Source organism: Orcinus orca, chromosome 19 (assembly GCF_937001465.1).
Source record: "Orcinus orca chromosome 19, mOrcOrc1.1, whole genome shotgun sequence".
Taxonomy (NCBI): Eukaryota; Metazoa; Chordata; class Mammalia; order Artiodactyla; family Delphinidae; genus Orcinus; species Orcinus orca.
In genome coordinates this window covers 36,573,139-36,585,398 of record NC_064577.1, presented here as the reverse complement: position 1 = coordinate 36,585,398, position 12,260 = coordinate 36,573,139, and the positions used below count along the sequence as shown (strand labels likewise).

Here is a 12,260-nt window from a genome sequence, read left to right as displayed (position 1 = left end):
CATTTGAGCCTAACCTCCACATTGGCTATATTATGCATATAATACAGTTTCCTTTCTCAAAGAACCGACTGAGAATCTTGTCTAAAAATGGAAATTAGTTGCTATAGAGGTAATAGATTTATACCCAAATTAAACTTTTTCAACATGGAATGACTATAGTATAGATGTATCTAATGTAGAAGACTCTAATACAGTTCTATTACAGTACCCATATATTTCTTAAACTGAGAATGAGGCCGTTAAAAATTGCCATGCCAAATTCTAACTAGGGAGGATTCTAAGTCAGTAAGACTGGGGTGGGGTTCAGTATCTGTCAGTTTTGTAGGGGAACTTGTTTTTTACATTCCACAGGAAATTCTACTGCAAGCCCAGTTTTTAAAAAATTCATTGCTCTGGTAGACCAACATCATTTTATAGAAATAGAGGAAATTACAAAGAAATTGAAACTCCTCCCTCTTCTGGAGAAAAATTATATAGAAGAGAAATGGCATAGATTTGAGGGCTTATTGTGTTGTTAAGAAAAATCAGTTTCTAATATTATTCATATGATTGAAAAGATTTACTTGGTTGCAGGGTTCTGAGAATGTCACTTATGCTTGGTTGACTTGAATGTATCTTTTATGACCTGGTTATAGCATTTAAATTAAAATCAAAACCTGGATTCAACACAGATAATTAAATATAAGAGATTGCATCTGGAAATCATTTGGGGACGAGTTAAAGAGCCTTAATATTCTCATATTCAGTGATCAGCATATTTTCCAGTCAAGTTATAAAATATAAATCTTCAGTTTTAGCAGAGACATTATGAATAAACTCTGTATGTAAAGTTGAAATGCTTTTTTTTTAATTTAACATTTAAAGATGTTAAATTTATCATTAGTACTCCAAGTAATTTTGCCACTGATCAGATACTGTTTTGAAAAGGATAACCTTTTTTTTTAAACATCATTATTGGAGTATAATTGCTTTACAGTGGTGTTTAGTTTCTGCTTTATAACAAAGTGAATCAGCTATACATGTACATATATCCCCATATCCCCTCCCTCTTGTGTCTCCCTCCCACCCTCCCTATCCCACCCCTTTAGGGGGTCACAAAGCACTGAGCTGATCTCTGTGCTGTGCAGCTGCTTCCTACTAGCCATCTATTTTACATTTGGTAGTATATGTATGTCCATGCCACTCTGTCACTTCATCCCAGTTTACCCTTCCCCCTTCCCGTGTCCTCAAGTCCATTCTCTACATCTGCGTCTTTATTCCCGTCCTGCCCCTAGGTTTTTCAGAACCTTTTTTTTTTATTATTCCATATGTGTATGTTAGCATACGGTATTTGTTTCTCTCTTTCTGACTTACTTCACTCTGTAGGACAGACTCTAGGTCCATCCACCTCACTACAAATAACTCAGTTTCATTTCTTTTTATGGCTGAGTAATATTCCATTGTATATATGTGCCACATCTTCCTTATCCATTCATCTGTTGATGGACACTTAGGTTGCTTCCATGTCCTGGCTATTGTAAATAGTGCTGCAGTGAACATTGTGGTACATGTCTCTTTTTGAATTACGGTTTTCTCAGGGTATATGCCCAGTAGTGGGATTGCTGGGTCGTATGGTAGTTCTATTTTTAGTTTTATAAGGACCCTGCATACTGCTCTCCATAGCGGCTGTTATCAATTTACATTCCCACCAACAGTGCAAGAGGGTTCCCTTTTCTCCACACCCTCTCCAGCATTTATTGTTTGTAGATTTTTTGATGATGGCCATTCTGACTAGTGTGAGGTGATAACCTCATTGTAGTTTTATTTTTTTTAACATCTTTATTGGAGTATAATTGCTTTACAATGGTGTGTTAGTTTCTGCTTTACAACAAAATGAATCACTTACATATATACATATATATACATATATCTCTTCCCTCTTGTGTCTCCCTCCCTCCCACCCTCCCTATCCCACCCCTCTAGGCGATCACAAAGCACCCAGCTAATCTCCCTGTGCTATGTGGCTGCTTCCCACTAGCTATCTACCTTACGTTTGGTAGTGTATATATGTCCATGCCACTCTCTCGCTTTGTCACAGCTTACCCTTCCCCCTCCCCATATCCTCAAGTCCATTCTCTAGTAAGTCTGTGTCTTTATTCCTGTCTTACCCCTAGGTTCTTCATGACATTTTTTTCCCTTAAATTCCATATATATGTGTTAGCATACGGTATTTGTCTCTCTCTTTCTGACTTACTTCACTCTGTATGACAGACTCTAGGTCTATCCACCTCATTACAAACAGTTCAATTTCGTTTCTTTTTATGGCTAATATTCCATTGTATATATGTGCCACATCTTCTTTATCCATTCATCCGATGATGGACACTTAGGTTGTTTCCATCTCCGGGCTATTGTAAATAGAGCTGCAATGAACATTTTGGTACATGACTCTTTTTGAATTATGCTTTTCTCAGGGTATATGCCCAGTAGTGGGATTGCTGGGTCGTATGGTAGTTCTATTTGTAGTTTTTTAAGGTACCTCCATACTGTTCTCCACAGTGGCTGTATCAATTTACATTCCCACCAACAGTGTAAGAGGGTTCCCTTTTCTGCACACCCTCTCCAGCATTTATTGTTTCTAGATTTTTTGATGATGGCTGTTCTGACTGGTGTGAGATGATATCTCATGTAGTTTTGATTTGCATTTCTCTAATGATTAGTGACGTTGAGCATCCTTTCATGTGTTTGTTGGCTGTCTGTATATCTTCTTTGGAGAGATGTCTATTTAGGTCTTCAGCCCATTTTTGGATTGGGTTGTTTGTTTTTTGGATATTGAGCTGCATGAGCTGCTTGCATATTTTGGAGGTTAATCCTTTGTCAGTTGCTTCGTTTGCAAATATTTTCTCCCATTCCGAGGGTTGTCTTTTCGTCTTGTTTATGGTTTCCTTTGCTGTGCAACAGCTTTTAAGTTTCATTAGGTCCCATTTGTTTATTTTTGTTTTTATTTCGCTTGCTCTAGGAGGTGGGTCAGAAAGGATCTTGCTGTGATTTATGTCATAGAGTGTTCTGCCTATGTTTTCCTCTAAGAGTTTGATGGTGTCTGGTCTTAACATTTAGGTCTTTAATCCATTTTGAGTTTATTTTTGTGTATGGTGTTAGGGAGTATTCTAATTTCATTCTTTTGCATGGAGCTGTCCAGTTTTCCCAGCACCACTTATTGAAGAGGCTGTCTTTTCTCCACTGTATATTCTTGCCTCCTTTATGAAAAATAAAGTGACCAAATGTGTGTGGGTTTATCTCCGGGCTTTCTATCCTGTTCCATTGATCTATATTTCTGTTTTTGTGCCAGTACCATTACTGTCTTGCTGACTGTAGCTTTGTAGTATAGTCTGAAGTCAGGGAGCCTGATTCCTCCACCTCCATTTTTCTTTCTCAAGATTGCTTTGGCTCTTTGGGGTCTTTGGTGTTTCCACACAAATTGTGAATTTTTTTATTCTAGCTCTGTGAAAAATGCCATTGGTAGTTTGATAGGGATTGTACTGAATCTGTAGATTGCTTTGGGTAGTAGAATCATTTTCACAGTGTTGATTCTTCCAATCCAAGAACATGGTATATCTCTCCATCTGTTTGTATCATCTTTAATTTCTTTCATCAGTGTCTTATAGCTTTCTGCATACAGCTCTTTTGTCTCCTTAGGTAGGTTTATTCCTAGGTATTTTATTCTTCTTGTTGCAATGGTAAATGGGAGTGTTTCTTTAATATCTCTTTCAGATTGTTCATCATTAGTATATAGGAATGCAAGAGATTTCTGTGCATTAATTTTGTATCCTGGCACTCTACGAAATTCATTGATTAGCTGTAGTAGTTTTCTGGTAGCATCTTAAGGATTCTCTACGTATAGTATCATGTCATCTGCAAACAGTGACAGCTTTACTTCTTCTTTTCCGATTTGGATTCCTCTTATTTCCTTTTCTTCTCTGATCGCTGTGGCTAAAACTTCCAAAGCTATGTTGAATAAGAGTGGTGAGAGTGGACAACCTTGTCTTGTTCCTGATCTTAGTGGAAATAGTTTCAGTTTTTCACCATTGAGAACGATGTTGGCTGTGGGTTTGTCATATATGGCCTTTATCATGTTGAGGTAAGTTCCCTCTATGCCTACTTTCTGGAGGTTTTTTTAATCATAAATGGTGTTCAATTTTGTCGAACGCTTTTTTTGCATCTATTCAGATGATCATATGGTTTTTCTCCTTCAATTTGTTAATATGGTTTATCACATTGATTGATTTGCATATATTGAAGAATCCTTGCATTCCTGGGATACACCCCACTTGATCATGGTGTATGATCCTTTTAATGTGCTGTTGGATTCTGTTTGCTAGTATTTTGTTGAGGGTTTTTGCATCTATGTTCATCAGTGATATTGGCCTGTAGTTTTCTTTCTTTGTGACATCTTTGTCTGGTTTTGGTATCAGGGTAGGATAACATTTCTTGAGTGTTTGAAAAAACATAGACTTTCATTCATTATTTCATTAATTTATTTGGGTAGAAAGAGCTAAAGAAAAGCGAATTGTCATTAAATTAGGTAAACCAGAATATATTAGCATCAGTCTTTTTGGTGATTATTCATTACTTCCCATCAAAAATGTGAAAAGGAGGTAACTTTAGGTGTAAGAATCACTCAGTGATCTCAGTCTGTAATCAGTTTCTACAGAGAAATTATTTCATTTTGTATTAAATTAATATTGTTTGATCTATTTTATTTGACAAACTTTTAGATAAGGCATTTTCCCTGCATTCATTTATTGCCTCTGAGCAACCACCTGTGTATCAAAAAAAACCATTTATTTGCATTAAGAAGTTTATTTTTATTTCTCTTTGGCTGCAGAGATATTTTTTTTCTATCCAAAGAAAATTATTAGCAAGAAAAAGTTCCAAGCCTTCAGAAAAATTTCGATTGAAAATAGCAAGAAAATTTTGTGATTAATAAATTCCTCTATTAGTTCATAGCAGTGATAAAGACTACTTGTCACTGTGAGTTTCCTAGGCAGAAAAACAGGCCAGTCTCTGCTCATGTTAAATTTATCAAGTTTCACCTTAATTATGGAACACAGAACGCTTTATCCCGGAAGGCAAAAACAAACAGAACCTAATAGATGTAAAAGTTGTGCATGTGAATTTTTTTTTTCTTATCAAAGCATGTGTTTTACCATAAGATATATTTTACTTTAACAGCTGATCAGTTTATCTCATTTTTCATTTAAATTTTTCAGACCTCAGCAATCACCCAGAGGATAAGTCCCTGTTCCACCTTGACTAGCAGCACTGCCTCTCCACCAGCCAGTAGCCCCTGCTCTACTCTCCCGCAAGTCAGTACAAATGCAACTGCCAAGGATAGCAGCTATGGGGCTGTCACTAGTCCAACCTCCACCCTTGAAAGCAGAGATAGCGGTATCATTGGTAAGTTGGTTTTTATATTAATCATTAAAAAAGAAAGCATTTTGTGTCTTTTTTTCTTTTTAAAATAATTACACAAGCTCAAGGTTTTCAAAAATTCTGCTTTTGAGTTACTGAGATGTATATATAAAATGTGTCCTTTTCTTTTTAATGATACAGGAGAGAGACATAAAGGGTAAACAAAATGAGAGGTATCTCTCCCTGCTTAACCAGTCCTTTAAAGATATTATCTGATAAAAGAATGGATGAATAGAAAAAGTTCTTTCTACTTCTTCTTGTAAATTCACATGCATCATCTGTCTACCAACAGAAGTGGTTCAGAAAAAGTTTATCCCTCACTGAACTAGTAGTTTCTTGGTGGTTCTCAGTTCTTCGTATTATTGCCTGTTGTATACCTGTTAAGGGGAGTCAGTCACATGGAAGTGAGCAAAGTTTTGGGAAAAGAAGACTCTGAAGACAAAGAAATGCAAAGAGAAGAAAAGAAGACTGAGCACAGAATCTTAGGGCATGTTCAAATTGAGCAGGGGGTGAGCGGTGTGAGAATGAGCCAGTAGATACAGAAAAAGGGTAGTCAGACAGATAGGAGAAAAACTGGGGAAGTATAATGTTACCAGTGCCAAGGAAGATAAAAGTTTCAAGGAAGGGATGAGGAGAGGCTGTTCAACAAATGACAGAAGCTGAAGAGACTAGGAAAGTGAAAACGATAAAGGAATAAAGACAATGAAATATTTTTTCCTCATTTGGCTTCCTTCTAAAGGTTATCAAATCAAAATATTTATTTGTTTAGATATTATTGCAAATATTTTAATGCCATGTCAACTAAGCATATCTCTAGTACTTAAATGAATATACATCAACGTGAATTTATTCACTTTAAATAAATAATGAGTTGATAAAAAGAATATTTTTACAGCAAAGTTACAACATACAAAATCAACATACAACAACCAGTTGCATTTCTATACCCTAACAATGGATAACCAAAAAAAAATAAAATTAAGAAAGCAATTCCATTACAGTAGCATCAAAAAGAATAAAATACTTAGGAATAAATTTAACTAAGGAGGCAAAAGGCATTTACACTAAACACCACAAAACATTGCTAAAGAAATTTTAAAAGACTTAAATAATTGGAAATATATCCTGTGTTCATGGATTGGAAGACTGATATTGTTAAAATAATATTTCTCAAAGCAATCTGCAGAATCAGTGAAATCCCTATCATAATCCCAACAATGTTCTTTGCAGAAACAGAAACACCCTTTCTAAAATTCCTGTGAAATCTCAAAGGACCCCAAATAATCAAAACAATTTTGAAAAAGGAGAACAGAGTTGGAGGACTCACATTTCCTGATTTTAAAACTTACTATATAGCTCCTAAAAGGCAGATTCATGTCTAATAATTTAATGTACCCTCAGTATGTAACATAATAATTTCTGACTTGTGCTTACTTTATATGAGAAGTCATTATGAAGGTATTATCATTAAATAGCTAAATATTTTAACTAAATAAAATACATAGATAAAATATGATGAAAATTGACCTCTTTTCCTAACCTCTGAAATAGTTTATAGAAAATTGGAATTACCTGTTTCTGGACTATTTAGTAGGACCTGCCATTAAAATATTTCAGACCTGTTATTTTCTTTATGTCAATCTTTTAAACTACTATTTCAGTGTATTTAATACTATAGGACTTAAATTTTTTTCTTTTTCTTTCTGAATCTCTTTTCCTTAGTAATGGTTTTTCTTTCAAATTTATTTGCAAAAACTTGTCCAAAATATTCTCTTACAATGACATCACTGCCTACCCAGGAACCCAAGCTAGAAAGCCAAGAGGAGAGTCCTTCCCACTTTCCTTCCCCCTGTATTTCTCATCCCTGTATTGTTTTTTCATCTTTCCTAGCATTGCCTTGATAGTCTGCATTATCTTAGACCTAGATTAATACAAATCTAACTGTTCTCTCTGCGTTTTTTGCCTTGTCCTAAGTCTGTTTTTCACACAGCCACCAAAGTGAATTAACTGAAAAACAATTACTGTTTTGATTCTGTTACCTATAAGATGTAGTGAACTACCTGAAAATCAAATCTGATCAGATCACTCCTTTGACTCCCATTTACCTAGCAGATAAAGGCCAGGCTCTCCTGATCTGACCGCAGCCAATTTCTCCAGCCTTCAAGCCCACTACTTTCGGCCTTGTATATATTATTCTGGCAACTTTAGATTTTGTTGTTACCTGACACATTCATTTTTTCATCTCTATGCTTTTGCTCATATTGATCATTCTGCCTTGTAATCTCCTCTCTCCCTCTTGACTAACTCCTACATATTTTTTAAGATTCACCTTGAGTATTCTGTCACCACTACTACCACCACCTCTCTTCACTTCTCCACTCCACCTCCTATCCAGTACATATTATTATTCCGTGTTCCATTACATTTAACACATGGTATTATAATTACTTTTGGAGTAATTATACTCCAAAATCTAAGAAATAGATTATATCTGTATATCTGTGCATATCTGTACCATTACATTTAACACATGGTATTATAATTACTTTTGGAGCCTGCTTTTCACCATTAGACTGTTTCTTGTTAGCCAAAATTGTGTCTTATTCATCCGTATCTGTAGCACCTAGTCCAGTGACTGACATATGGTAGCATAGTAGGTACTCAAAGGAAAGAAAGCTTAAGTGTGGAAGGATAGGGGATAAAGGACTGACCTGGCACTTTACTTTTTGACAGGTGTTTAGAGTGACCATTGGGTACAAGATGGAACTTTATTAAATTTTTAATAAATAATAGAGATTAGAATTCTCCATCGACTAATCTTATTCTCTTAAATTCTCTTTATGATTCATTTTGGCCCAGTGACTTTTATAATCCCAGCCACACCTCTTCCTGGGTTCTTCTGTTGATCTTATTAGAGTGTCTGTAACTGCATATCATCTATTCTGCCATACATTAAAAAATAGCTTTAGAAATACATTCATCCAAGCAGAAGGCATGGTACTGACAGATTGGATAAAATCCGTTTACAAGTAGTTACCTTTCAAAGTGGAAGCTTAACATGTCAGTGAGTGTTCAGAATAAATGTTCATAATGTTCGGAAAATTAAAAATGAGATCCTGCTTTGACTTATAGCAGACAGTGTTCCTCATTTTTTTTTTCTGATAAATTTCCAAAATTGTGTTCCTTGTAAATATAAGTGCCTTTGTGGATAAGAGAGCTAATTTGAAGAATAATGAACTTCCATTCTTTAATGTGTATAAATACTGAAACAGATTTACTTGCAAAATAATGAGAGAAGAAAGAGAATAATGTCTGTTCCTAAAATTACATAAGACTATAGAGTAGTTATCGAATTATATGTGAGCAGCTTATCTTGAGAAATGACTTGTTTCCCTTTAGTTTTTTTTCACTTCAGTCTGATTTGGAAGAAAATTGTATATGGCATAAGTAATAATAGTCAAAGATATTGTTATTACGTTGTGAATCTCAAGGCTAGCCTACCTTAACTGTTAAATATGTTTCAAGTATTTTCCCTGCTGATTATAGAAACATCTGCTTTTCCAAATTAAATATTGCTTAATTATTTCAAACAAAAACTTCCAAGATGGTCTGTTGTTTATTAGTGTTCCATATTTAAATCTTGCCCTGTCAGCGAAAAGCACAAAAGTTATTAAATGTATTAATTTAAATTATCTATTTGTGATTTCTTTATATATCAGTCAGTTCAGTGTGAATTCCTTATGATTACATTTTGTAATTATAGCAATCAGAATTTCAGTGATGCCTGCTGTATCACTCTTATAGCATGCCAAAATATGTAGAATTCTAGTTATAAGAATCAGAATACTAGAAATGCAGAGTTCCTGAATTTTTAAGTATTGTTAATGTAAAAAGTTCCTCTCTCAGATTCTAAAAGGTTGTAAATAACTGTAACTTCTTAGATTCTATGTGGTCTAGATTCACCCCAGATGTAATTTAATTTTTACCACAGAAAGCATTCTCTGTTCCAGTCATAGCTTCCCTTTCCTCAAACTCACAACCTTTCTTAAATATGTGGTAAAATGTCACTGACATGATTGTCAGGTGTTTACAATGTAATTTCATATTTGTTACTTTTTTTCTTTTTTTTTTTTTTTGTGGTACGCGGGCCTCTCACTGTTGTGGCCTCTCCCGTTGGCGGAGCACAGGCTCCGGACGCGCAGGCACAGCGGCCATGGCTCACAGACCCAGCCGCTCCGCGGCATGTGGGATCTTCCCGGACCGGGGCATGAACCCACGTCCCCTGCATCAGCAGGCGGACTGTCAACCACTGCGCCACCAGGGAAGCCCCCATATTTGTTACTCTTTTATTTTATTGGTATAACTTTAATGGTATAATGGTCTTATATATGTGGCTAGTTAAATACCACCAACTACATATAATCTCCTATTAGCTTATATATAAGCTCCTATATAGCTTCGAGCAAAAATCTTGATAATCATAAATTCTGTGAGATATACATCATTTTTATATCCTATTCCTTTTTCATGTTAAGTTTTAATAATGGGCTGTTTTGGTATGGTGTTACATAGCAAAATGAATTTAAGCATGGATCCATTTAGGCATGTTTCTTGCCTTTTGTTTATCTGGAGATCACAGTTCCTTCCAGAAGGGTATAATTCTTTTTAAATTTCTTTTTTTTTAATTTATTTGTTTATTTTTTATTTTTGGCTGCACTGGGCCTTCATTGCTGCACGCAGGCTTTCTCTAGTTGCGGTGAGCGGGAGCTACTCTTCATTGCGGTGCGTGGGCTTCGTATTGCTGTGGCTTCTCTTGTTGCACAGAACGGCCTCTAGGCCCGCAGACTTCAGTAGTTGTGGCACTCAGGCTCAGTAGTTGTGGCTCGCGGGCTCTAGAGCACAGACTCGGTAGTTGTGGTGCACAGGCTTAGTTGCTCCACGGCATGTGGGATCTTCCCGGACCAGGGATCAAACCTGTGTCCCCTGCATTGGCAGGCAGATTCTTAACCACTGTGCCTCCAGGGAAGTCCCAGAAAGGTATAATTCTTGAATTCCCTCTTTTAATTAAATCTCAGAATTTTTTTTCTTTAGATTCTGATTTATTGCCAAATTTGTTCTTATATCCTTTAGCCTTATATCACTTAACACCTGGGAAGATGAAACATCTACAGCTTTGCTCATTGTTCAGTGATTATGTTTTCCTAGTATTTCACATTAGTAACTAAAAAGCAAAATCAGAAACTCCTCATCAAAGACCTTTGTTCGTTTAGTAACATATATTCCAGTAGGATGTTGTATGTTCTTTTTTTGATCCAAATTTTCACGTTTAAAAAATCACCTCCCTGAGTCATAAACTTGAACATTAGATAACTTGAGTTTTTTTTTATATTTTCTCCAACCTGTTTTCAGAAATGTGCAATTGTATCTTCACTGCTAAGTTTCTCCAGTTATTGTGCCAGTGACTCTGTCATCCTTCCCACCTTCTACTTACTTAGCACTAATAAATTTTTGGTAGCTGTAGCGTTATATTTATATGGCATGGCATATATGTTAAAGAAGTCTAGATACTGCCTATTAAATTGATCAAGGAGACCAAACAGAGCATTTCTTTTGCATAATTGACCTAACTAAAATAACAATAATAATAATAATAGTAACAACAGCCGTTGATTGAGTACAAAGTACGAGGCAGGTACCATTACTTATTCCTTACAATCATCTTATAAGAAAATAGTTCTAAAGGTTTCACAGGATCAGATAATTGAAAGGGTACATAAGACTCTGCAGAAAAATGCTTACAAAAAGCTTTTCGTAAAGATACAGTACAGCAGGCGAAAGAGAATGCCGGCGAGCACCGAGGATCCATTCCCAAGTGCAGTTCTCCACGTTCTTTTTTTCTTTTTAACATCTTTATTGGAGTATAATTGCTTTACATTGTTGTTAGTTGCTGCCGTATAACAAAGTGAATCAGCTATACATATACATGTATCCCCATATCTCCTCCCTCTTGTGTCTCCCTCCCACCCTCCCTATCCCACCCCTTTAGGGGGTCACAAAGCACCGAGCTGATCTCCCTGAGCTATGCGGCTGCTTCCCACTAGCTATCTGTTTTACATTTAATAGTATATATAGGTCCATGCCACTCGCTCTCTTCGTCCCAGCTTACCCTTCCCCCTCCCCGTGTCCTTAAGTCCATTCTCTACGTCTGCGTCTTTATTCCTGTCCTGCCCCTAGGTTATTCAGAACCATTTTTGTTTTTTTAGATTCCATATATATCCAGGTTCCTTCTTAATCAAATAGGATGTGCCTGTCCCCAGAGTATAAATCACTGAGATTTGTATAAGGAATCTTGGTTTCAGGAGAGCTCCCCAGAAGTTTACAGTGAAGCTTTTTATGCCCCTCTGGTCACATAGCTAAGCCAGGCTGTCTAAGTAGTCCAGGTGTAAGCTGTCAATAAACAACTAGACCTGGTTGCTACCAGGGGAGTTTCAAACTTTAAACAGCAAATTATAAATCATTAGTTATCCCTGTTGACCTTATCTTGGCTAAGCGTCAGTACCAGAGTTCCAGGCATCCCCAGAGATAAGTGTAGGGCTGGCCCAGTCTAGCTGTAAATTAACTCTGTCTTACATAATACTATAACAATCTTTCTTAGACTTAGAAAACTGAGATTCAAAAATAATTGGTCCCAGATCACATAGATATTAAGAGGCAAAGCTAAGATTCAAGTTCAGGTCTGTATAACTTCAAAACCCATGGTCCTAATTATTACAAAACAGTGCATGGTTCTAAAATAATTCTCTCTCAGA

General features: G+C 36.0%; 1 protein-coding gene across 9 annotated transcripts in view; it reads left to right on the top strand.

Annotated features, from left to right (window-relative positions):
• The window catches only part of TANC2 (tetratricopeptide repeat, ankyrin repeat and coiled-coil containing 2), a 357,408-nt gene that overhangs the window by 207,515 nt on the left and 137,633 nt on the right, over positions 1–12,260 (top strand). For all 9 annotated transcript variants that reach the window (XM_004275661.3, XM_049701636.1, XM_049701638.1 and 6 more), the window contains one exon: positions 5,250–5,436. In XM_004275661.3, the coding sequence (XP_004275709.1) occupies positions 5,250–5,436 (187 nt within the window). The remainder of the gene's footprint in view (positions 1–5,249; positions 5,437–12,260) is intronic.